This window comes from Camelus ferus, chromosome 2 (genome assembly GCF_009834535.1).
Source record: "Camelus ferus isolate YT-003-E chromosome 2, BCGSAC_Cfer_1.0, whole genome shotgun sequence".
NCBI lineage: Eukaryota > Metazoa > Chordata > Mammalia > Artiodactyla > Camelidae > Camelus > Camelus ferus.
Genome location: NC_045697.1, coordinates 103,311,583 through 103,334,369, shown reverse-complemented (window position 1 = coordinate 103,334,369; position 22,787 = coordinate 103,311,583). Strand labels below are relative to the sequence as shown.

The 22,787-nt window shown below is 43.6% G+C and overlaps 1 protein-coding gene across 10 annotated transcripts in view; it reads left to right on the top strand.

Moving 5' to 3' along the window:
- The window catches only part of ZNF827 (zinc finger protein 827), a 170,262-nt gene that overhangs the window by 42,001 nt on the left and 105,474 nt on the right, over positions 1-22,787 (top strand). For 9 of the 10 annotated variants that reach the window (XM_032464360.1, XM_032464355.1, XM_006187222.3 and 6 more), the window contains exons 3-4: positions 1,260-1,432; positions 7,095-7,575. In XM_032464360.1, the coding sequence (XP_032320251.1) occupies positions 1,260-1,432; positions 7,095-7,575 (654 nt within the window). Of the gene's footprint in view, positions 1-1,259; positions 1,433-6,434; positions 6,494-7,094; positions 7,576-22,787 lie in introns of all 10 variants that reach the window. The other variant, XM_032464404.1, reaches the window with a different exon arrangement.

Genomic DNA, 22,787 nt, shown 5'->3' with positions numbered 1-22,787 from the left:
AAGGAAGCACTTGCGGCTGCCTGTTTGTAGCTCTTCCCAGAGTGGGCGGCGGGGCCAAGCCGTAGTGCCAGGGAAGGCAGCACATCTTGGTGGCCACTAGAAGGACAGAATTAAAGAGGGTGAAAACCCCTGACCTGGACACCCCCTGATGGCCAAATTGGCAGCGGCACCTGCTCCAGCCGTAACTAAACGAGTCAGCAGGGGGACCCTGAAATGTGTCTCCATCGGAGTTCAGCGTGTGAGGTTTACGATGGCTCTTTGGTTTTCAGTGTGGTGTTATGCTCCGTCCCACTTCATTTGTCTTTATTTCTTGCTGTTTTCCAAGTTCGGGAACTCAGATATGAGCTAGAGTCTGGCAGTTTCCTTCAGGAAATACAGCCCCTGAAGTCAGGCTTCTCTGGGCTGAGGCAGGACAGATACCTTCTGAAGTGTGGGATGGTCCCTGGAAGCAGGACTTTCGCAAGAGGGGGATGCTCAGATCTTGGAAAACGGAACCTGGATGGAAGTAATGAGATGAATGTGGGTTTCTACCTAAAGAAAAGTGGTAATAAAGCTTCCTCATGGATAAAGCCTTGGAATGGCTGATCAAACAAACAAACAAACAAAAAACCCAAGTCATCATTACTGTCCTTTTTTTTTAATTGAAGTATAGTTGATTTATAATGTTGTGTTAATTTCTGGTGTACAACAGATTGATTCAGTTATATATATATTCCTTTTCATCTTCTTTTTCATTATAAGCCATTACAAGATATTGAATATAGTTCCCTGTACTATACAGTAGGACCTTGTTGTTTATCTATTTTATATACAGTAGTGTGTATCTGCAAATCTCAAACTCCCAGTTTATCCCTCCCCACCCCCTTTCCCCCTGGTAATCAAAAGTTTGTAAATAAGTTCACTTGTGTCTTTGTGTCTTTTTTTTTTTTTGGTTCCACACGTAAGTGATATCATATGGTATTTTTCTTTCTCTGTCTGACTTACTTCACTTACTATGATGATCTCTAGGTCCATCCATGTTGCTGCAAATGGCATTGTTTTATTATTTTTTATGGCCGAGTAGTATTCCATTGTGTGCATATGTGTGTGTGTGTGTGTGTATATATATATATATATATATATATATATATATACACACACACATACCACATCCTCTTTATCCATTAGTGTTCTTTATAGAGTGATGCATGTGTATTAGTGCTGGATGCAATGTACCTTTTTGTTTTCCTTAATTTTCCTGTCTCTTTCCTTCTTCGAAGCCTCAGAAGAGGAAAGCGGAAAGCCTTTCCAGTGTCCCATATGTGGTTTGGTTATAAAAAGGAAGAGTTACTGGAAGCGGCACATGGTGATACACACAGGTTTAAAAAGTCATCAGTGTCCGCTCTGTCCATTCCGGTGTGCTCGCAAGGACAATCTCAAATCCCACATGAAGGTAAGCCACCTGCGGACGGGGCTCCCACAGACGCGGGCACAGCCAGGGCCCTTGCGCATGGTCCCCCGTGCCAGAGCCTTCAAGGCAGGAGTGGGGCCATGGGTGGAGCCTGTGGATGGCAGTGCTCAGTGTTGAAAGGCAGAATGCAGTGCGGATGAGGCACATGGAAAGGGATCTCCTTGTAGGTGTCTTCATGTGCATTTCACAGCGCAGAACTTAAAGGCAGCGAGAAGCTTCAAACTACAATAGATATAACGTAGAACATCCTTTTCTGTTGGGAAGCAGCAGCCTCCCCAGGCCTTGCATGGGGATGGATTTTGGGGCACTCGGACAAAAAGATGGGGGAGGGCAGGAAGCAGGGGGGGACAGGTACCCAAAGGGCTGCTGGACCTGCTCCCCTTCCTGGAGGGAATGCCCTCTTCTGCTGTTGCTTCGCCCTTCAGTTTACAAACCAGGGACATCTTGTAGGCAGGCTGAGGACACTGAAAGACACCTGGGCTTTAATATACACCCCGTGGGAGGCTTGGGGGCCATTCCTGGCAAGACTGAGTCCTCCCGAGGCTGTCAGTGTTTGGGCTGTCATAATTCCCAGGATCACACTTAGCAAACATCTAAAGGCATTGTCCCCAATGTGCTCTTAGGAGCAATTGGAGGGCTTGTGCCTGTAATGAGCATATAGGGAATTGACCAGACTATGTGTCACTCTTACATGAGCTGGGGAAAACCTAGTCATCTAGCAGTCTTTTTAGTAGACCCTGTTAGTACTGAGGGTTTCGTCTGAAATTCAAGGAGAAAACTCATGAGATCAAAAGAGCGTGAGCTTCTGGAATATACTAAAAACCATTGAATTGTATACATTAAATTAGGTGAATTTCATGATATGGGAATTATGTATCAGTAAAGTGATTTTTAAAAAATTTTTTAAAGGACACAGGCTGTTGAATTTGATAGGTCTGCATTTATTGTGCAACTTACTAGCTAAGTGGCCGTGAGCAAATGAGTCTTTAAACTCAGTTTTCTCACCTGCTTAATGGGAACAACTATGTTCATCTGGAAGAGTTATTAATATTTAAGGAGGTGATATTAGCAAAGGATCTGACACAGAATTGTTCAATGGTGGTTATTTAATTTCATTAACTATCACTGAATACCTTAATAATAACAATCATTTTCACTGATATTTGCAACATTGTCTGGCTGTTGACATTATAAAATGTTAATTTTCCTGCCATAAGAAGTATAGTGTATTTACATAATTGTGCTATTTACTCTTTTTAAAAAAATCTTGTAGTCTCATCCTTCTGAATAGATCAGTAATCACTGTTTAGAATTGTAGTTCTAAAAAAGTGCGATCAAACAGAACCTCCACTGACTTTAGGAAAGAGCTTGGAAAATTAAAAAAAAAAAATTAAAACCACTGTAAATTTATTTTCTACCATTTGCCTTTTTCTCCTGGGAGTAGCACAGCCTTCATCTTCAGAATCCATTTAACCAGGGGTTCTGGTCCGTTGAATTTTACTGAGCCGACGTAGTTTTTTACTTACACTCCCCTCATCCTCTGTCACCTCTTCCCAAAGTAAAATCTTGTATATTTCACACCTGCAAAGTGGATTTCAGCAGCAGGATGAGACTTCCAAAGAGACACCTTTAAAACTAAAATTTGTTTTCGTTACTACTTCCTTACACTGTGTTTGGAAATCAAGTCTGGCAAATTTAAAGCTTCAGTGAGCAGAACACTTGCATCTGGCCTGACACCTTGTAAGCCTGGTTTCTACTCAGGGTCACTTAAAACAACCTATTTATAAACTCATGGGGAAAAAAAAAGCTGGGTTTTTCAATAGCAGGAACTACTGACCCTGAAACTCCAGGGAGATGAGTTGGTGCCTTGATGGTACAGACGGTCGGCCATGACAGTGATACTGATGCGAGCGGCCAGGGCTCTGCGGGTCGTGAGGTCTTAGAAAGCTTTCAGAACAAATCAATAACCAGTACAATAAAACAGCTGTGTGAAATTACTACTTTATTCAGCCTCATAGTGTCCTAACCTGTTGAGCTTTTGAGAAGTCAAGTGTGAGAAGAGCTCATGCAAGTTTAATTTCATCAGATGGTGTGTGTTTTCTTTTTTATTTGATGTGCCTGTTTTTTTTGCTTTAATCAAAAAATTCATAATTTATTTTGATTAAACACACTTAAATGTTGCTAAATTTTGAAAACATAGTCTACATCGAGATATGATGGCTGTGGCCTTGTAAATAGGTATTCTCTGCTGTGTGCACAGCAGAGACGACAAATATGGATAGATTTTTAAAAAGGAATCCTGCCTCTGAAGTAGGGGCAGGATAGCCTGTAGATGAAGATCTCAAACTGTGTGATCAGGGGAAAAAAAAACAAAACAAAAAACCTTAGTTAGAATCTCGGTTCCACTAGTTTTAGTAGCTGTGGAACTTTGGGCAAATCGTTGAACCTCTCTAAGCCTCTGTTTCCACTCATGGAGATAATAATCATATGATCTATCTCACAGAGTTGTTATAAAGGTTAAATGAGATAATGGACAGACAGCCCTTACTATGATGCCCAGCGTGAAAAAAAATAAATGCAGCTACTGTAGTAATTAGTATCCCAAAGTCATCTGAATATATACTGACATTTACATCGAGAAATAAATTAATGACATGGCAGAAAAGAAGGACTCTAAATTTTATTGCTTTTTTCTTTTTGCGACATATCTTTTGTGTTGAAAATGAAGGAAAACTGATAAACAATAAGAATATGAAATTGACCCTTCATCCCATCACGCAGAAATAACCAGTATTATCATTCTAATCTCTGTCCTTCTACCTTGATTATATAGATTTACTTAAGAAAAATGGGGTTCTCCTTTATTTGTTCAACAAATATAGGGCTCGCTGGGGTGTAGGCTCTGTACATTTTCTGAAAGCCTGCCTTTCCTCCTTAATATATCATGTGAATGTTTTTATGGCTTGCTGCGGAAGGAGCCTGTAAATGCCTCCCGCTTCCTCAGGGTTATCTTAGATTTCCATTAAGTCTTTTACAACTTTCCTGGATGAGGGATCATACAGGAATTAAGTGGGAAATTCGCTAGCTGAAATTGAACAGTGAAGGTGAGGAGGACTAAGGTCCAGAACCTCGGTGAAGGAATGGCAGGAAGTGGGGCAAGGGTCAGGGTGCTGATTTCTTCTAGTCTTAGTCCTGCCAGCTAGGGGGCTGACTCCTCAGGAAGCCCCCTCCCAGCCTGCCCCGTCCCCTACGGAGGGGACGAGATGTTTCCTAAAGTGTCCTCATTTGCGTCTGACTATTACCAGTAGATGGACCCAATGATGTCACAGTGCCTTCTACATCCCACCTCTTAGGGTGGTGACATGTGCTCGTGGTGCAGAATGACCAGCAGGAAGCACGTCTCTGCGTGACCTGGAAAGAACAACACACTTTAGTCAAGCGTTTTCTTCACGTTAGCAGACCGAGAGGGGCTTTTAAGCCGATGCAGGCTAAAGAGAATCAGAATGATCCCAGAAAGTGTTTTTCTGTCTGGAGAGCAGGGGAGAGACTTCCCTCCAAAGCCAAAAGCAAGCTCCAGCCCCCCGGGGATGGTCTAGCTCAACCAAAATTCTCAGTGAGAAAGTCAACACCGAATCCAGTGTTTTTCTTTTAAACGGTCACTTGTTCTTTGCACAACTAAATATAGCCAGGCCAGAATGGGGTGGAAAAGAAGCCCTGGGCCGTCCTGGGGCACAGACGCTTTTGGAATCCAGGACTCCCTTTTCGATTTTAGAACCTGGGCTCGCTCTCTGCCCTTTTCCTTTTTTCCAGAAGCTGCTTTCCAGAGCTTCTGTTCCTGGATTAGCTCCTCTCCCCTCCTGGGGCAGTGGACATCAGGACACTCCTGAAGTGGAACCTGCCCCACCGCCCTGCTCGCTCCCAGGGACCTCGGAAGCTTTCTGCCCGCTGACCTTTATTTACCCCCTGGTTCCGGGGCGAGCTTTGGCAGCACCTGTCAGGGTCCCCTGGGGCTGTGACCCGAGGCCCCCAAGGTGCCCGCTTCTGTGTGAATTGGGTGGAAGAAAAGGTTGGGGAATCGTCACGATTTTGTGAGAAAGCAAATGACTCAGTCTGTTCCAGAGTGAAAGCCCTTTGCTGGGGAAGAACAGAGACTGGTCACCTTAACAGCCAGTGACAAAGAGTGTGTCCCCACCCCCCACTCCCAGACCCTCCCGACCTGGCAAGGGAAGCCTTTTAATGAGCAGGGCTTTGCCAGACACTGAGTTGATGTTTATACCCCGTTATCTCTGTTGAGAAATTTACACTTTGGGGGACCCAGAATTTCTTCTCTTGTTTTTTTCAAAAAGCCACAGTGGGGTGCTGTAGCGACAGGATCTCACCATTAACTTTTAATTTCTTTGCTTTTGTTGGTCACTTAACATTATTTAAAAGTATGTTTTGGCTGGTGAATAATGCTTTTGGATTGCACTCAGAATGCATAAACAGCTGTAGTAAAACTTGCTCTCTTGGAAAGGAAGCCTGCACAAGAGGGGCCAGGTGGTGGCGGTGGATGAGGGACCTTTGACCTTTAACCTTTGTTAGACCCGGGTTCAAATCCCGCCTAGGTCACCAGTGAAAGATGAGGGGTCAGTTTGATTTGGGTTTTGAATCCCATCCACTTGTGGGTCCAAATCACACAACTCCCCAAATCTTTTGGCTCAAATCTGCACAATTGGCAGTTTCTACTCAAGGGAGGGCCAGTCCTGAAATAGCAGGGTGTAGCTGGTCAGCACTGAAGCGCATTGGCAGAGATGAATGGGGAAGTTACAAGCGTCCGAGCACCGGCCAGCTCGAAGCCTTGCTTGGGCCAATGCAATGATTTCCTCACTGTTTCAGGCACTAAATTTGGCAGTGACAGGAAGAAAAAAGGTTTCTTGCCATTCTTGCAGGTATTGTGCATGTCAGACTGGAACTGGGTTTAAAAGTCTGCGTTCTTTCATTGCAGATGTCAGAATCTGGAGCCTGAAAGGACCACGTTTGGAAACACCTGTTTCATCTTGCTGGGTGGGGGTCAGCCCCTGGTTTTTCTCCCCCTCTATTTTCTTTAGGTGTGATTTTGCTCCAGCCACTCCTTCCAGGGTCTCGATTTCTCTGTCTATGAAACGGGAATACCCTGGAAGCGTTATTTTCCACATTCTTAATTATTTAAAGAAGCGTTTTTTGAAAATTGAAATTATGTTTGCAAAACACAGCGAATTCTCTGGGCGGTAATAATTGGGTCCATGCGGTGTGTTATATTGTGAGAGGAGTTACTTGACAGTTTACCTCTTTTGACCCCCCCACCTCCACTAGTAATTATGCAAGTTCAAATTGTGCTGGGTTTATATTTCCTCTGAAGACATCAACCAGGGTTGGGATGAGTAAACTGTTAGGAGGTTACCCTGAACGGCCTCTGTTGGCAGATAGCATCCTCAGTTGTGACCTACGTGGACCCGCTTTCTGTTGAGAGATGCCCCTCCTTACTTGCAGCACGTAATGAAATGCTCCCCTGGTGATTTGATTTCCTGGGCCAGCCCTTTGTACCGTGCAGAGATGGTTGATGAGCAGTCTGGCTGTTTTCCATGAGCACGTGGTGGCTAGCTCATTCTTCTTGCTTCCTCGCCAGGTTCATCAGCACCAGGACCGGGGAGAGACCTTTCAGTGCCAGCTATGCCCTTTCACCTCGTCCCGCCACTTCAGCCTGAAACTCCACATGCGTTGCCATCAGCACTTCCTGAGGACAGAAGCCAAGGTGAAGGAGGAGATCCCAGACCCTGATGTCAAGGGATCTCCCCACCTCAGTGACAGTGCCTGCCTGGGGCAGCAAAGGGAAGGAGGAGGGACAGAGCTAGTGGGGACCATGATGACGTCCAGCACTCCAGAGAGGACTAGCCAGGGTGGGGCTGGCGTCTCGCCTTTGCTGGTGAAGGAGGAGCCCAAGGAAGATAACGGCCTGCCAACCTCCTTTACTCTGAATGCTACCGACAGGCCGGCCAACCACACAAAGCTGAGAGACCCCTCCGAGTACGTGGCCAACAGTGCGTCCGCATTGTTCAGCCAGGACATCTCTGTTAAGATGGCGTCTGATTTTCTCATGAAGCTGTCAGGTACTTGAAGAGGGTTGTCCTCTCTCTCTCCCCCACCTCTCTCTCTCTCTCTCTCTCTCTCAGTATTCTCATCTGTAAAGTGAGCTGGTAGGACTAGATGATTTCAAGGGTCCCTGTAAATTCCAATTGTTTGCACTCTCATACGTTGTCTCCTTGAAACTGTGTTTTGCAGCCCTTTGGACGTAGGCATGGCTGTCAGGGTTTGGGTCTCAAAACAACAAGGACTGTTGATTTCCTTCTGGTTTCCCCCCGTATGGGTTCTCGCGGTGGGGGACAAGTCACAGGGTGAGCAGGTTGATGACCTTGGGTTCTTTGTGTGACCTTGGGCTCTAGTGAGCTTGTCTCTCCATTGGGTTCTTTAACCTGCTTATGTGGGACATTTGTCTTGCATGATTCAGGTTTTTTATTGCCTAAATTTGAAAGATTTTTTTAAAAGGACATATGTACAGAGACTACTATTAAGAATTAGAGAGTTGTTAAATTTGAGCAAGTGATAAATATTGTCTTTAAGTTTGGGGTTTTTTTTCCCAATGGAAAATGTTTTATTGTGGTAAAATATACCTACATGAAATTTACCATTTTAACCATTTTTAAGTATATGGTTGTTTGGCATGAAGTACATTCACATGGTTGTGTAATCATCACCACCATCCATCTCCAGAACTTTTTTCATCATCCTGAACTGAAATCTTGTACCCAGGAAACAAGAATTCCCCATTCCACCCTCCCCTCCGCCCCTGGTAACCACTATTCTGCTTTCTGTCTCTGTGAACCTAACTACTCATGTCGAGTGGAGTTTAAAAGAAAAATTTGAAACATTCTTTTCCCACTGCCCCAATGCCTTTTAGAAAGAAGATAGAGTATGTTATAAAAATTTTATTACTAATTGATATCACTTTTGACTGTCAAATTATATGTGATGTTTCTTTTACTTTTTGCCTTTTTTTCCCCCCAATTTATTTGCGTCATGGAATTGAATAGAGAGGTATAGAGATGTTGAGGAAGTGCTGTTTTTAAAATTTTTTATTTTGTTTATTTATTGGGGGGAGGTAATTAGGTTTTTTTTTATTTTAATGGAGGTGCTGCTACTTACTTCATTTTTTAAAGTCTGATTTTAAATTTTAAAAGAGATGTGGAGGGCGGGCAAAGGTCGGCTGAGAATTGGTTCTGTCTTTCAGTGAAGATGGCAGTCTCCACGATGATTTCCAAATGCCATTTCAGCTCTTTGGAGATTGACAATACCCTTTTAAATGGAGAATAATTGGTTACTGCCTTCCTTTAAATGGACCGTGAGTCGCATTTCACTAAATGTCATCGCCAGGTGAATTAGAGGTTCTGCTTCACTCTGAAGTCCCTTTGCTCAGTGACACTTTAGTCAGATCTTCTGGAATGTCCCCATCACCCCCAGATCTTTGCCCCTCAGGAGTGCACAGCGCTGGTTGGAAGAAACGAGGAAAGATAGGGGATGGAAATGAGGCATTGCAGAAATGAACTGAGGTGATGATGTTACAATGAGGCATCACACCCTGCAAGGCGAATGAGGACGTCCAACCCAGGAAATGATCCGGTCGCAGGAATTAAACGGTCTTCCCTGCCTTCTCCCTTCTCCATCCCAACCTGGGGGGAGATGAGTGTTATCTTTAAACGTCTTTGCAAACGCGGGGAAATGCAGACTTCTTGTTTTCCTTTTGTTGCTGGTCCTTTAGTTTTCTCTTCCAGAAGATCTCTGGGTCTTCCTTCGTGGTCTCTCCCACCAACGTGAAAGCAAAAGGGACTCCTTTTCTGGGCTCTTCTGGTGCTTTCCCAAGGGAGGGTCTGCAATGGCGTCTTCACTAAGCATAGCTTGGAAGGAGGGACATGTCCTTACTTAGCAGACAGGGGAAAACTCAGTGGAACTCTTACGAAGTGGTTACTCCCTTTACTCCAGAACTCCAGAAAGTTTTTAAATCCAGAGGAAAAGGGAGGGGGTGATGGAGGAAGGTTTGGTGATACTTCTACTGGGCTCAGCTGTGAGTGCCTCACTTGAGGCTGTAACGAGGCCCAGACCCAATCTCAGGGAGCGGAAGATAAGGCCTGCGGCTGCTGAGAGCCAGGCTTGCAAACTGGAAAAATGCAGGAGGAGAAGCTGGTCAGTAGGCTAGGGTGAAAGACTGTGTACGCAAGCCTCATACTGTGATCTGTTTTCTCAATTGGCTATTGATGGGGACTTGTTTACGATTTGGCAGTGGCTGTATTTACCAACTGATCAATTGGCATAAGAAAACAGATAACAAATGCACTGCTGTTTATGCAAAAGGCCCATGCAGCTATTTTATGGTGGCTTACTAGAGGTCCTGAAACCTGACTTGTGTGCACTGTTACCTAGCAACCTGTTATAAAGTCACCGGGGAGTGAGATGCATCGGTAATTTTTCTGTGTTGTGAGCGTATCAGGATGTAAATGTAAACTTGGTGACTGTGGCAGTGCAGCCCACGGGAGGAGGAGATGTGTGGAAAGGAAAGGAATACATTGTCTTGGGGAGATTTTTTTTTTTTAATTCCACTCCCTCTCCGGTTAGTGGGGCCCTGTACTTGACAGCTGCTGTCCCTGGGGCGCTCCACCTGGCTGTGTCTGTGGCTGTGATCTCGGGACCCGAAGGCCAAAGCCCCAGGAGCTGAGGCTGAGTTCCTGGCTCTTTCCCTCATCAGATGTCGGGCAGTCATGGCTAGCGTCGGGCCCGGTCCCTCGGCGTCATAACGGCGCCATTGTTCTCGCCGTGGATTTTTGAGCTGGCTCTGTGCGTGCACCTGCTGGGACTGTCGGGTGCAGCTGTTTGTGGCCACCGGGTCCGGGAGCCTCTGTGCCAGCCACATCACCGCCTGCGGACCCGGAGCACAGTGACAAATTCAAGCGTGTACGTACCTACTTGTTTCCAAAAGAGAGATGGAAAACACTTGATTCTTTCTTGCTCGGCTATTAAGGGGAGTCTTTCTTGCTCCTTCAACTGAAACGAAACAGAAAAACGACTTCAGGGAACCCAGTAGGATTAAAAAATCGCTGGTGGAATGCTGTTTTAAACGGACTCTCAAGCCTCCCCCAACCCCCTCCACTGCCCCCGTTTTGAGGTTTCCCAGTGTCTATGATTGTGAAATCAGACCCCTTCCCTGAACCGTCGTCCGCTCTTCTGCCTGAACCCACACTGAACATTCCTTGGTCCCCCAAGATTGATGCTGTTCCCTGGGAGCGAGGCTTCCTGGGCTCAGCCCCGTAATTGATTCAGGGAAGAGGCTGGGGCAGCCCCTGTTTGTTGCTGGCTTTCTGGGCTGACGGAAAAGATGATTTTGGAAACTTTGCTCCGAGTTTCTTTCGGCATGGGAGGCAGGCCTTTGAGGGCTGCAGCCCTCCGTATTTGCATAGATCTTTCTTGGGAGCCAGGAGACAGAAGCAGACTGTTGCACGTCAGGGCAAGTGATTCAGTGGTCGCGTGACCGGGGCCGTGCGGGGGAGAGGCGTGCTCAGGTTCTGCTGCCTCTCTGCCCGTTCTCCCTGATCCAGCAGCAGTTCTCACCTTCACCGCACATCAGACCTACCTGGGAAGTTTTTTTTTTAAATGCCAGGGTCTAGCCCCACTACCAGAAGTTATGATTTAGTTGGTCTAGGATAAGACCTAGACACTGGTGTTTTCTTTAAAATCTTCAAAAGATTCTAAAATGCAGCCAGGACTAGGACCACTGACGTGGAAGATACAGTTGGTACCTGGGTTGTTTTGTTTGTTTTGTTTTGTTTTTTCAGTACACTTCTTTCCCCTGACTTTCTCTCCCAGACCATGAAAAGGCCCTGGTGTTGTGTGATGGCGCTGAGGCATTCAGCATAGGTCAAGGTTGACATGAACCGGAGGCCTGGGTGAGTCACGGTCACAGAGTCCCGTGTTTTCCCTCGTGGGGCCTCATGACAGGAGAATTAAAAGAAGCACCTCAACATTCTCCAGTTGGAATTAGAAAGTTTCCAGGCTTATCTAGAACTAGCGACTAAGGGTAACGTCATTAGATGCCTGCTTAAAAGTTGCCTGCTCCGTTCAGCCTTACATCACCTCCCTTTCTGAAAACTACACTTTTCAAGATATAACATTTAATTCTAACTCTCCAAATTAGAACCAAGCAGTTGACAGAAACTTGGCACCTCAGTTGTGGGCTGGGAATATCTTTTTATCTTTCTGTCCCTGGTTTTGTGAAAATAAAATATATGAGTCATTTCAACTATTTTTGTTTGGAAACTGGCCAAAAAAAAAAATTTTTTTTTTATACTGTCTCCCACCGTCTCTTAATTTCATTAAGTTGAGACCGAAAACGTTTTCACCGTGAGAGATGGACTTTTGAAAAGCAGTGACTTGCGAATGGCTCCAAGCTGAACTGTTCCGTACTGGTTAGGAGCTCAGCCCTCAAGTAGGAAGGTTTTCGTGAATAAACGCAGGGGAGCTGGTGCACATGTTTGTGTTGTGTCTTGCAGTTTCCCCTAGGCCTTTGTTCTGCCACCTCCATCTATTTCCCACAATTTTGTGCATCTGAATTTACAGTACAGTTCATCTCTAAATGACATCTCCCTGTCCTGTGATACCTTTGTTTGTGCTGCTGAAGGAGGAGGGACGAGAGATGCCCGGTAAACCAGGCATCCTTATCACCTGGCGGCTCGGATTGGCTTTCTGTCAAACATGTTAACCAATGAGCCTTCTTGCCAAGGAAATGCTGTCCCTCTGCCACTCACGCCCTAAGGCTTCAGTGCCCACAGCCCGGGCTCTCCCCAAGCCTAAGTGTGCCTTCCCCAATGAGTTTATTCTGGGCAGCCTTCCTCTGCATCTTCAGTTTGGCCCTTTTTAGCCTGCCTGGCTTTTCTCACCATGGGCCCTCACTGACCACGTGACTAAAATTCCCAGTGTCAGAAGCTGCATTGAGGGGCCTCGTATGTGCAGGCAGCCTGAGTGCCCTTTTGAAATCCTGGATTTTACTGACCGTGGTGGGTGATTCATATGAGAGGGAGCGTGTGACTCTTTCCTGTTTTTCGGTGACTTGCCCCCTTCACAAGACACAAGGGCTGATCTGAGTCACAGGAGGGAGCAGGTGTCATTACAAGAATGTGGAGCCTGAAGTTACACGCTCATGGGCTCCAACTTCCAGGGACGGAGACTTGGTGACATTTACTCATTGTTTATGATTTTTCCAGAACGGTCCCTTACATCGTCATGCTTACTCTGTGCCCTGTCACCCATTTGAACTCATAACAACCCGATAGGGAGAGACTATTAGTATTCCCATTTTACAGATGACAACTGAGAAACAGAGAGGTTCAGCAACTTGCCCACGTTTACACAGCAAATAAGTGGTGGTATTGGGAGTCTAATCCAGGCAGCCACATTCCAGTGTTCCCTCCCCCAGGCTGCCTAATCAACACATCACAAAGTCAGGAAGCTATAAAGCCGGAACTTGGCTCTGTTTCTGCTCTTGTTGTTGTAGAGTTAGCCACAGTCCCCTGCCAGGGAGCCGGTCTCTGAATGTTGTGTGTTAGACACCGCTGGAAGCTACACTAACACTTCTAGGCCTTTCGGGCATTATTTAGTGCAAACAGAGTAGTCACAGTAAGTCCAGTTACAGTGCATTTTCAAGTACGTCGTCTTGCTGCAAGCGTGTAGATGCGGAAACCAAGACTGGAAATAAATACTGTAGGAGGGGCACCACCGGAATCCAGATGTTTCTTTCCTCACTGTGCTGGAGACAGTTTACCTCATTCTGGAATCACCCTCAGGATAATTTTTTGTCTTGATAAACTCTTGGGAAAATTGGTCAAAGTCTGTCTTTCTGCAAAACTGAATCCGGGTCATTTTCTTCCTTCCCCCAGAAGTACATCTCCTTCCACTTACTACTCTGTTGCTCTCGCTGCTGCTTCTAGTCTTGCTATCCTGAGCCTCGTTACTGATCAAATGGGTTTACAATGAGCCGGGCACTGTGCCAGCAACTTGATGGAATTTCTCATTTACCCCCCTGCCCTCAATAGCACTATTAATATCACACCTATTTTACAGATGAGGAAGCTGAAGTTAAAACATTTCGGCTACAAGGCATGGAGCAAAGATTTGACTCTGCCTAACTGGGAAGCTTGGCTCCTGATCACTGAATTAGCTCTTACCTAATTTTTTTTTTTCCCTCAGTTGAGCAAAGAAACTTACCTCCGTCTGCTTCACTGTTTGTTTTCCTTGGCTTCAAACCATGGCATCATTTAAAAATGCATACTAATTCAGTCACTCATCTGGTTCAATTTTTTGTGTCTTCAGAATACACCCACAGTCCATCCCTTCGAAGGGCATCTTTTCCTGGCTGTGACCTCACACGGCTCCCTACGGCTCCCTCCAGCTCCCTGCCTGCCACCTTTCCCACCCCAGGACCACCCCCCACCGCCCAGGTCTTCAAGGCGTTAATGGGCTCTTCCAATACCTCCTGCGTCAGGCTGTGCCCCTGCCTGGCTCCTTTCTGCTGAGTAACAGTGTCCCCACTCCTCTCAAGAAAAATGCCGACAGCGTTCACCAGCTCATAGACACACCCCCTCATTTCCATTCACCTGCCTTCACTCTTGTTCCAGGAGTCTGGCCCTTTGAACCATGGAGTTCTGTATATCTTTCTCCTATTAGATAAAATGAGGGAGGGGGAGAGGATTTTCTACTAAAAAGAATTAATAATGTTATTAAAATAACTATTTTAATGCACCTCTAACCCCCAGTGTTTCTGTATCTTTGTAGAGAATTTGTAGCAACGTTGGGCTCCCGTTGCTGTGATAGCCACCCCCTTACCCCCCAGCTTCAGTGATACTTAGAATCTTAACATCCAGGTGGATGCTTGTGTTATTGCTTGTGTATTAGTCTTGCCTCTTCAGCTATGTTTCAGGTGGCTGTGAGGGGAGGAGATAATGTTTCCTTTACGATGTCTTTATCTTTGTGTCACCCACAATGCATTCATGGCAGATGATAAGAAGGATATTCCATCCATCATATTCTGGAAGTCAGATTTTCAGAGGTTAAAAAAGACTTGCAAGCAACTGGCAGAACAACGTACACAGCGTGACCCTTTTATGTTAAAAATCCGTATAACATAAAAAAAAAAAAGATTTGCAAATTCACAACCAGCTCCATAGTGCTATAAAGAGGATGGAGAGGGAGGTGGTCCATGGAAAGAAGTCAGGCTGTTGTTCAAAGGGAACCTCAAAGGGTGGGAGCATCTTAGTGTTTTCTCACATCCCGTGTTCCAGGACCTCATCCAGTAGGGCCTAGTCTAGGAGCCAGAGTCCATCATACTGTTAGTTAAGTAAAAAACTGTTCCATAATTGAGCTGCTCAAAATAGTAGCCATTTTCTTAGCTTACGAGTTTGGGGATTGGTGGTTTGGGCATGGCAGACCAGGGTTTTCCTTCTGGTCTCTTCTGACTCCTCCAGCTGCAGCCCCTTGCAGGGTCGGCCAGGGGTTGGCTGATCTAGGATGGCCCCAACAGGAATGACTTCTCTCTGTTCCCCAGGGTCTCCCACTCTTCAGTGGGCTATCCTAGGCTCGCCCACATGGCTCCTGGACCGGGTTCCAAAGGAGAGAGCCGAAGTGCTCAAAACCTTCTGGAGGCTGGGCTCAGAACCAGCCCCATATCACTTCCACCACCTTCTGTTGACCAAAGCCATCCACAAGTCCAGCCCAGCTTCAGAGTGTGGGAGAATTTACTCCACCTCTTGGGGAGGAGCTGCAGAGTCACTTGGCCAAGGGGATGGGTTTTCAGGGAGAGGAATCACAGTGGCCGTTTTGCTCCCACCGCCCAGAGTTCTTCAGATTCTCTGGGTATCCCACAAAGACAAAAATCATTAAAATACCGATGTGGGAACCAGAATGTCTGCACAGTAATTTAAAATGACAAGTGTAACAATCAAGAGGAGATGTCATTTGGGGCAGATGGTCACCGACGTCCCTGAAAAGTGTTGGAGATGTACTATCCAGTCGTTAGGTTTTCTCTTTTCTAGTCTCAAGTCACCTCGCTGCTCCGCTGTTCGTACATGCAAATCACTTCCCGGCTGTTTGTACAGTTCATCCCTTGGATGTGTTAATAGCGTGAATTTAAAATGCAGTTTTCTTCCGCATTTACTCAGGGGCTTGATGGGTTTTCCAGGACTGGCCCTTCCTGCTTTTGACAAGGGAGATATCCTGCCTGTTAAGTGGATTACTGCAGATAGGCGCCCTTGTGGCTTTTAGTAGTTTCGTTTACAGAGAAAAGCCTTATTTATTTTAAAGTTTTGTAGCTCTGCTTATTGTTATTATTACCCTTGACCCTGCTCCGGAGCTGTTTTGTTTTCCCTTTGTCACTATGTCTATATTCGTAATAGCTGTCGCAGGGGACCTGTGCTGTCCTGGTCTGAGGACGAAGATCCCGCAGCATGACCAAGGATTAGCCCAGGTGGGGATGAGAAATCCAGTGAACTATAATGAGTAATATCTGCTGGTTAAAACTTCACTAACACTCATTATAAAACTACTTGAGGCCAATTAAGAAGTGTACTTTATGAGAAACCAAGATTTGAAAGTATTTGGCTATTGTCTTAAACCTTCTATTTGAATATAAAGTGCTCTACTGTTAATTCATTAAATCTTGGCTTTCCATATGATTTCAGAAGGCAGTTTATTTTCTTCTCACCCAAAGTGCATCACGTTGCCAAAAAAAAATCCCAGGTCCCCAGACAGATCACGTATACTTACATACACTCACGGCGGGGCTAGGGTAGTTAATAACTGCACTGATTTGCAATTAGTGAGAGTTGAGCTCTGATACTGGTTCCATCATTAATAAGCTGTGTGATTTTGGGGTCATATCAGTCTCTGAGGTGCTGTTTTCTTATGGTAAAATAAAGGAGTGGAAAACACTTGTAGTTTTCAATTTGTTTGTTTTTAAACATCAAACCCATTTTTTTCAAGTCAGATCTTAAGTGCAGACTCATAGATAACACAAGGAATATTTTATATATTTTAAAAATATTTTTTATATTTTATTTAATATTTTTATATTTTAGAATTTTATGTACTTTTTTTTAATCTTTAACCAAACTAATTTTATTTTATTTTATTTTATTTTTTTAACATTTTTTATTGATTTATAATCATTTTACAATGTTGTGTCAAATTCCAGTGTTCAGCACAATTTTTCAGTCATTCATGGACATATACACACTCATTGTCATATTTTTTTCTCTGTGAGTTATCATAACATTTTGTGTGTATTTCCCTGTGCTATACAGTGTAATCTTGTTTATCTATTCTACATTTTGAAATCCCAGTCTATCCCTTCCCACCCTCCACCCCCCTGGTAACCACAAGTCTGTATTCTCTGTCTGTGAGTCTATTTCTTTTTTTTTTTTTTTTTAACATTTTTTATTGATTTATAATCATTTTACAATGTTGTGTCAAATTCCAGTGTTCAGCACAATTTTTCAGTTATTCATGGACATATACACACTCATTGTCACATTTTTTTCTCTGTGAGTTATCATAACATTTTGTGTATATTTCCCTTTGCTATACAGTGTAGTCTATTCTACAATTTTGAAATCCCAGTCTATCCCTTCCCACCCTCCACCCCCTGGTAACCACAAGTCTGTATTCTCTGTCTGTGAGTCTATTTCTGTCCTTTATTTATGCTTTGTTTTTGTTTGTTTGTTTGTTTTTGTTTTTTAGATTCCACATATGAGCGATCTCATATGGTATTTTTCTTTCTCTTTCTGGCTTACTTCACTTAGAATGACATTCTCCAGGAGCATCCATGTTGCTGCAAATGGCATTATGTTGTCGGTTTTTATGGCTGAGTAGTATTCCATTGTATAAATATACCACCTCTTCTTTATCCAGTCACCTGTTGATGGACATTTAGGCTGTTTCCATGTTTTGTCTATTGTAAATAGTGCTGCTATGAACATTGGGGTGCAGGTGTCATCCTGAAGTAGATTTCCTTCTGGATACAAGCCCAGGAGTGGGATTCCTGGGTCATATGGTAAGTCGATTCCTAGTCTTTTGAGGAATCTCCACACTGTTTTCCATAGTGGCTGCACCAAACTGCATTCCCACCAGCAGTGTAGGAGGGTTCCCCTTTCTCCACAGCCTCTCCAGCATTTGTCATTTGTGGATTTTTGAATGACGGCCATTCTGACTGGTGTGAGGTGATACCTCATTGTAGTTTTGATTTGCATTTCTCTGATAATTAGTGATATTGAGCATTTTTTCATGTGCTTTTTGATCATTTGTATGTCTTCCTTGGAGAATTGCTTGTTTAGGTCTTCTGCCCATTTTTGGATTGGGTTGTTTATTTTTTTCTTATTGAGTCGTATGAGCTGCTTATATATTCTGGAGATCAAGCCTTTGTTGGTTTCACTTGCAAAAATTTTCTCCCATTCCGTAGGTTTTCTTCTTGTTTTATTTCTGGTTTCCTTTGCTGTGCTGTGAGTCTATTTCTGTCCTGTATTTACACTTTGTTTTTGTTTGTTTGTTTGTTTTTGTTTATTTTTATTTTTTTTAACATTTTTTATTGATTTATAATCATTTTACAATGTTGTGTCAAATTCCAGTGTTCAGCACAATTTTTCAGTCACTCATGGACATATACACACTCATTGTCACATTTTTATTTTATGTACTTTTTATATAACTTTATCTTTTAGATTCACATTTATTATATTTATTTATTTTAAAAGTCCAGCAATTAGAAAAAAAGTTGCTAAGTGATAAGCCCAAAACACAGAATTACTGTGATGATAGGATGAGGTCTTACAGCAGTTTAGACATCTAGTATATTTCTAAATTTGTTTTGCTGATTGCAGTGTCAAGAAATGCCATTTACACAGGGACGCTGTGGCAAATGAGATAATATTTTTAACACTTCATCTTGTAATCTCAGGAGCTCTTTAATTGAATTTATTCAGCTGCTTGAGCGAAGAGGACGCTAATAAAAAGCTTCAAAGTTGACAACGTTTAGCAAGTGCCCTTATTCTCTAGTATAATAAAGGGCAGACAGGAAGCGTCCTGGACTTTCAATATGTACTAAAGCCATCTATAATTCTTTGTTAACAACTTGGTTATTACTCAGTTAATCGTTATTTGGAAATTTGTTTAATCTCTAGTTTCCGATTGTTCATCTACCAAATGGGGATAGTGATAGTACTACTTCGAAGGGTTGTTGAGCGGATCAGATCAACTAATCCAAGGAAACAGCATACTACCCAGCCCACATTAAGTGCTCTATAAATGACAGAGCCAACGATATCTATATTATAGCTGCATATTTCTGTCTATCTCCTCTAGTCATGATCAGAAGCTTCACCAAAGCAGATGCATTTGAACTGCCCTGGCATTTAATTTAAGACAGTGGGTCTCACCAGAGGTGTGCTCAGGAGACAGTTGGCAATGTCTAGAGAAATTTTTGTTCCCACAACTGGGAAGAGCTATTGGCTCTCATGGGTCAAGGCCAGGGAATCTGCTAAACACCCAGCTGTTTGCAGGACAGTTCCTCAGAGCACATTATCCAGCCCAGAGTGTCAGTGGTGCTGAGGTCGAGAAAGCCTGATTTAAAGCCTGCTTACGGACCCTAGTGCTCTACCATAATAATACAGTTTTACATGCCCGAGCCTGAATTTTTGGAAAGATCAGTGCATAGGCAGCTGCTTCCTTATTAGTGACATTTTACTAGAGTGCTACCATTCCTACGAGAGCAGGAGGAATGGCATTACAAGTGTTACGAGAAACTGAATTAATTTGCTAACCCAAGTTAACATATCAGTGGTCTCCAGGGAGTTGACATTTTATAAATAATGGAACTGAGAGTACACGTTTTAAAATTAAATTTTAAATTAGCTTCACTAATCTTAAAAGCTTTTATTTGAAACTGACATTTGTTGGAACCCCCTGAAGCTTATCCCAGGGTTCCCTGGAACACTGTTTGAAAACCACTGAGCTGCAGCCCCTTCCATGTCAAAGAATCTCTGGCTCTGCTTTAGGGGCAGGGAGTAAATAAATACAATTCTCAGTGGCCCGGGTTTTTCATGTAGCAGTTCAGCATTCAGAAAATTGCTAGACTGTAGCATGAAAGAGAGCCTTGTCTATTTTAAACTCATGGAAAGTGTCCTTTTCCTTCACCAGAGGGAACGGACAAAGCAGAGCAGAAGCAGTCATGTTGCTGTCTGTTCTTCCTCTTCCACCCTTCACAAAATTCTTCCCTACCAGAAAACGCCCCTTTCCTTCAGGTTACAGCCCACCTTTCCCTTTCTCATTAACATTGCTTCCTTCATGCCCTTATCACTTCTGTCCAGAGCCCGCAGTGCAATTGCCTGGGTTAGCATCCTTCTTAGAGGCGCTTGGACTGTCTAGGAGGGAAAGGAGAGAGCGTGGGTGCATCGTCAGCCAGAAGCCCTGCAGTCTAGTGTCTCTGTGTTTCGGAGGGGTTAGTCTCAGCCTCTGGGGACCTTCGCTCCCTCACCTATGAAGTGAAGATAACAGTGGCCATCTCCTGTAGCTGAGGGAAGGCTCAATTCCTGTGTGACTATTCGAATGCCAGTTGTATGCATGACTAAGGCATACAATGATCTTTAAGGATGTGACGCACTATGGTCCTCGGGGAGGAGGATGGGAGGGGGGCTTAGGTAGGATCTGCATGTGGACTGATGACCCCTTGCCAGAAAGAGGGGTTCCTTTCACAGTGTATTAATGCTGGCCTGTCGGAATCAGAAACTTGGGATCATTTTACCCCAGTGGCTTTCCATTCCTTTCTCATGTTAGCCTTTACCTTGAATCCTTTCTAAATCCTCAAAAAGCTGATTTGTTTCCTTTCAAAGGCAGCCCGGCTCCACTGAGTGCATGAACTTGCAGACATACGTAATTTTTAATCAGAGTGGCTCAGGTCACACAATGTTTGAACAGTGAGAGAAAGGACCTCTTGGTGAGTGGGGTTTCCTCACTGCATTACTGGAAGCTTGAAGACATAAACAGAAGTCAAGGCAGGTGCTGTGAAAGTCCTTTATGACTTGAGTACCATGCGAGCACAGATCTTTCTGTTAGGAGTAAGAGTGAAGTAAAAAACTAAGCAATGAGTCATAAATTATTGCTTTTCTTTTAGCAATTTCCCCAAAGGGAAAAGAAAACATCTTTAGTTCCACCTTTCTCTGTAGAAAGATAATGGTTTTTTTAAAGTAAGATAGTAAAAAATGATGGTAATTATTCAGTCATATTAATTAAAAAATATAGGGCTTTATGTACTATTCTCAGTGTAAATATTTCTGGTAATTGAAAGAAAGCAGGGTAGTGTTCATATTTCTATTTTGACATCATCTATTTAGACTCCAGGGTTTGGGAAACTAAAATTTGGACCAATGAGTGTTTCCCACACATTTTTTGGATATGTCATTAGCTATATGTACATGTCCCCCAGCACATGACTAGTTTTATGCCATTCTTGGCATTGTCAGTATGAAAACCAGGTGTGCAGTACCTTGCGAATTTATAAAATTATAAAACAGCAACACGCAGCTTGCCTATTGTTTTTCGTTGTTGTTGTTATGGTAGAGTTGATTTACAATATTATTTAAGTTTCAGGTGTACAACATAGTGATTCACAATTTTTAAAGGTCGTATTGTATTTATAGTTATTATAAAATATTGGTTTTATTCCCTGTGCTGTGCAATGTACCATCCTTGTAGCTTATTTATTGTATGCATAGTCATTTGTACCTCTTAATCCCCTACCCCACCCTGCCCCTCCCCTCTTCTGTCTCCCTGCTGGTAACCACCAGTTTGTTTTCTGTATCTGTGCATCTGTTTCTTTTTTTTTGTTATATTCCCTAGTTTGTTTTATTTTTTTTAGATTCCACATAAAAGTAATATTATACAGTGTTTAAGTGACTTATTGAAGTTCTGTTAAATCTGGGTCGTACTAACAATCCTAAATATCTTTTTTTTTCCCCTTAAGACTTAGGTAGCATGTATTCTGACTGATGCCCCGAAGCTACTTATGTCTCTGGAGAGCACTGGCTTAATGGTTGCCCTCTCTAACGGTTGGGATTTGCTTTTGGGGCCTCAATAGTTCCTTATCTCTTTCTCAGCCTCACCTTTGAATTTTTTAAAGCTCCAAAAATAAAAGATACAGCTTTGAAGCATTTTGAAAAATACATAACCATTCGCTTTATATTGTTCCTTCCCGAAGACTCAAAGTTACAGACTTAATAGAGAGCACGTCATTTAATTACTGTGTTGTGACTAACTTAGGATGCTTCTGGAAAGGGTTTTATAAAGGATTCTGGAAGAAAGGCTTAGGGCAAGAGAAGCTTTAGGCAGTGGCAGAAAAAAGAAAAAGAAAAAAGAACTCAGGAAGTGGTTGAAAGAGGAGAAATGTGCTAAGTAAACAGAGCTCTTGTAGGAGCCACCTTCTGTAGAGGTTGGAAATACATGCTTAATGATTCTTCTAGAAACTGTCTTTGTTCCCTCTGGCTCAAATTCCAATGGCGCTGTGTCCAAAGGGTTAGATTTTCAGCACTTTCCCTGAGATTTTTCTGGGTTCCCTCTTTGGTGATGCCAGAGCCTAAGTGACCATTCAGAAACACCTTAGTCAGCACTGAGGTATGGTAGCAAAGCTTTTAACTTTATCTGGAAGGTCGTATCCCCAGCGGAATGATCAGATCTGGGGAAAGCACTTCCGATCGCCTTTGGTGGAATATTTTGGGATTCGTAGTTTCTGTCCACCGCAGGTAGTAACAGAGTGCCAACAGATGTCACTGATTTTCGGCCAACGTGTTTTGTTCATTCAGCCAGTGTATGTTGAGCACCTACTATGTGCCAGGCCCTGTTCTAGGAACTTGAGTTACATCAGTGTTAGAATAAAGATCATTGCCTTCATGAAGCCTCCCCTGGAGTTGAAGGAACAGACCATAAATGGTTAATATAATAAATAAGAAAGTTAGATAGTATGGATTAGTCTGGACTGCTGTAACAAAACACCACAGACTTGGCTTAAACAACAGAAATTGATTTCTCACAGTTCTGGAGGCTGGAGGTCCAAGATCAACGTGCTGTCAGATTTGGTTTCTCCTGAGATTTGGATTCTCCTTGACTCGAAGGTGGCCGCCTCTTGCTGTGTCCTCACGGGGTCTTCCCTCTGTGCGAGCACATCCCTCGTGTCTCTGTGGTTATC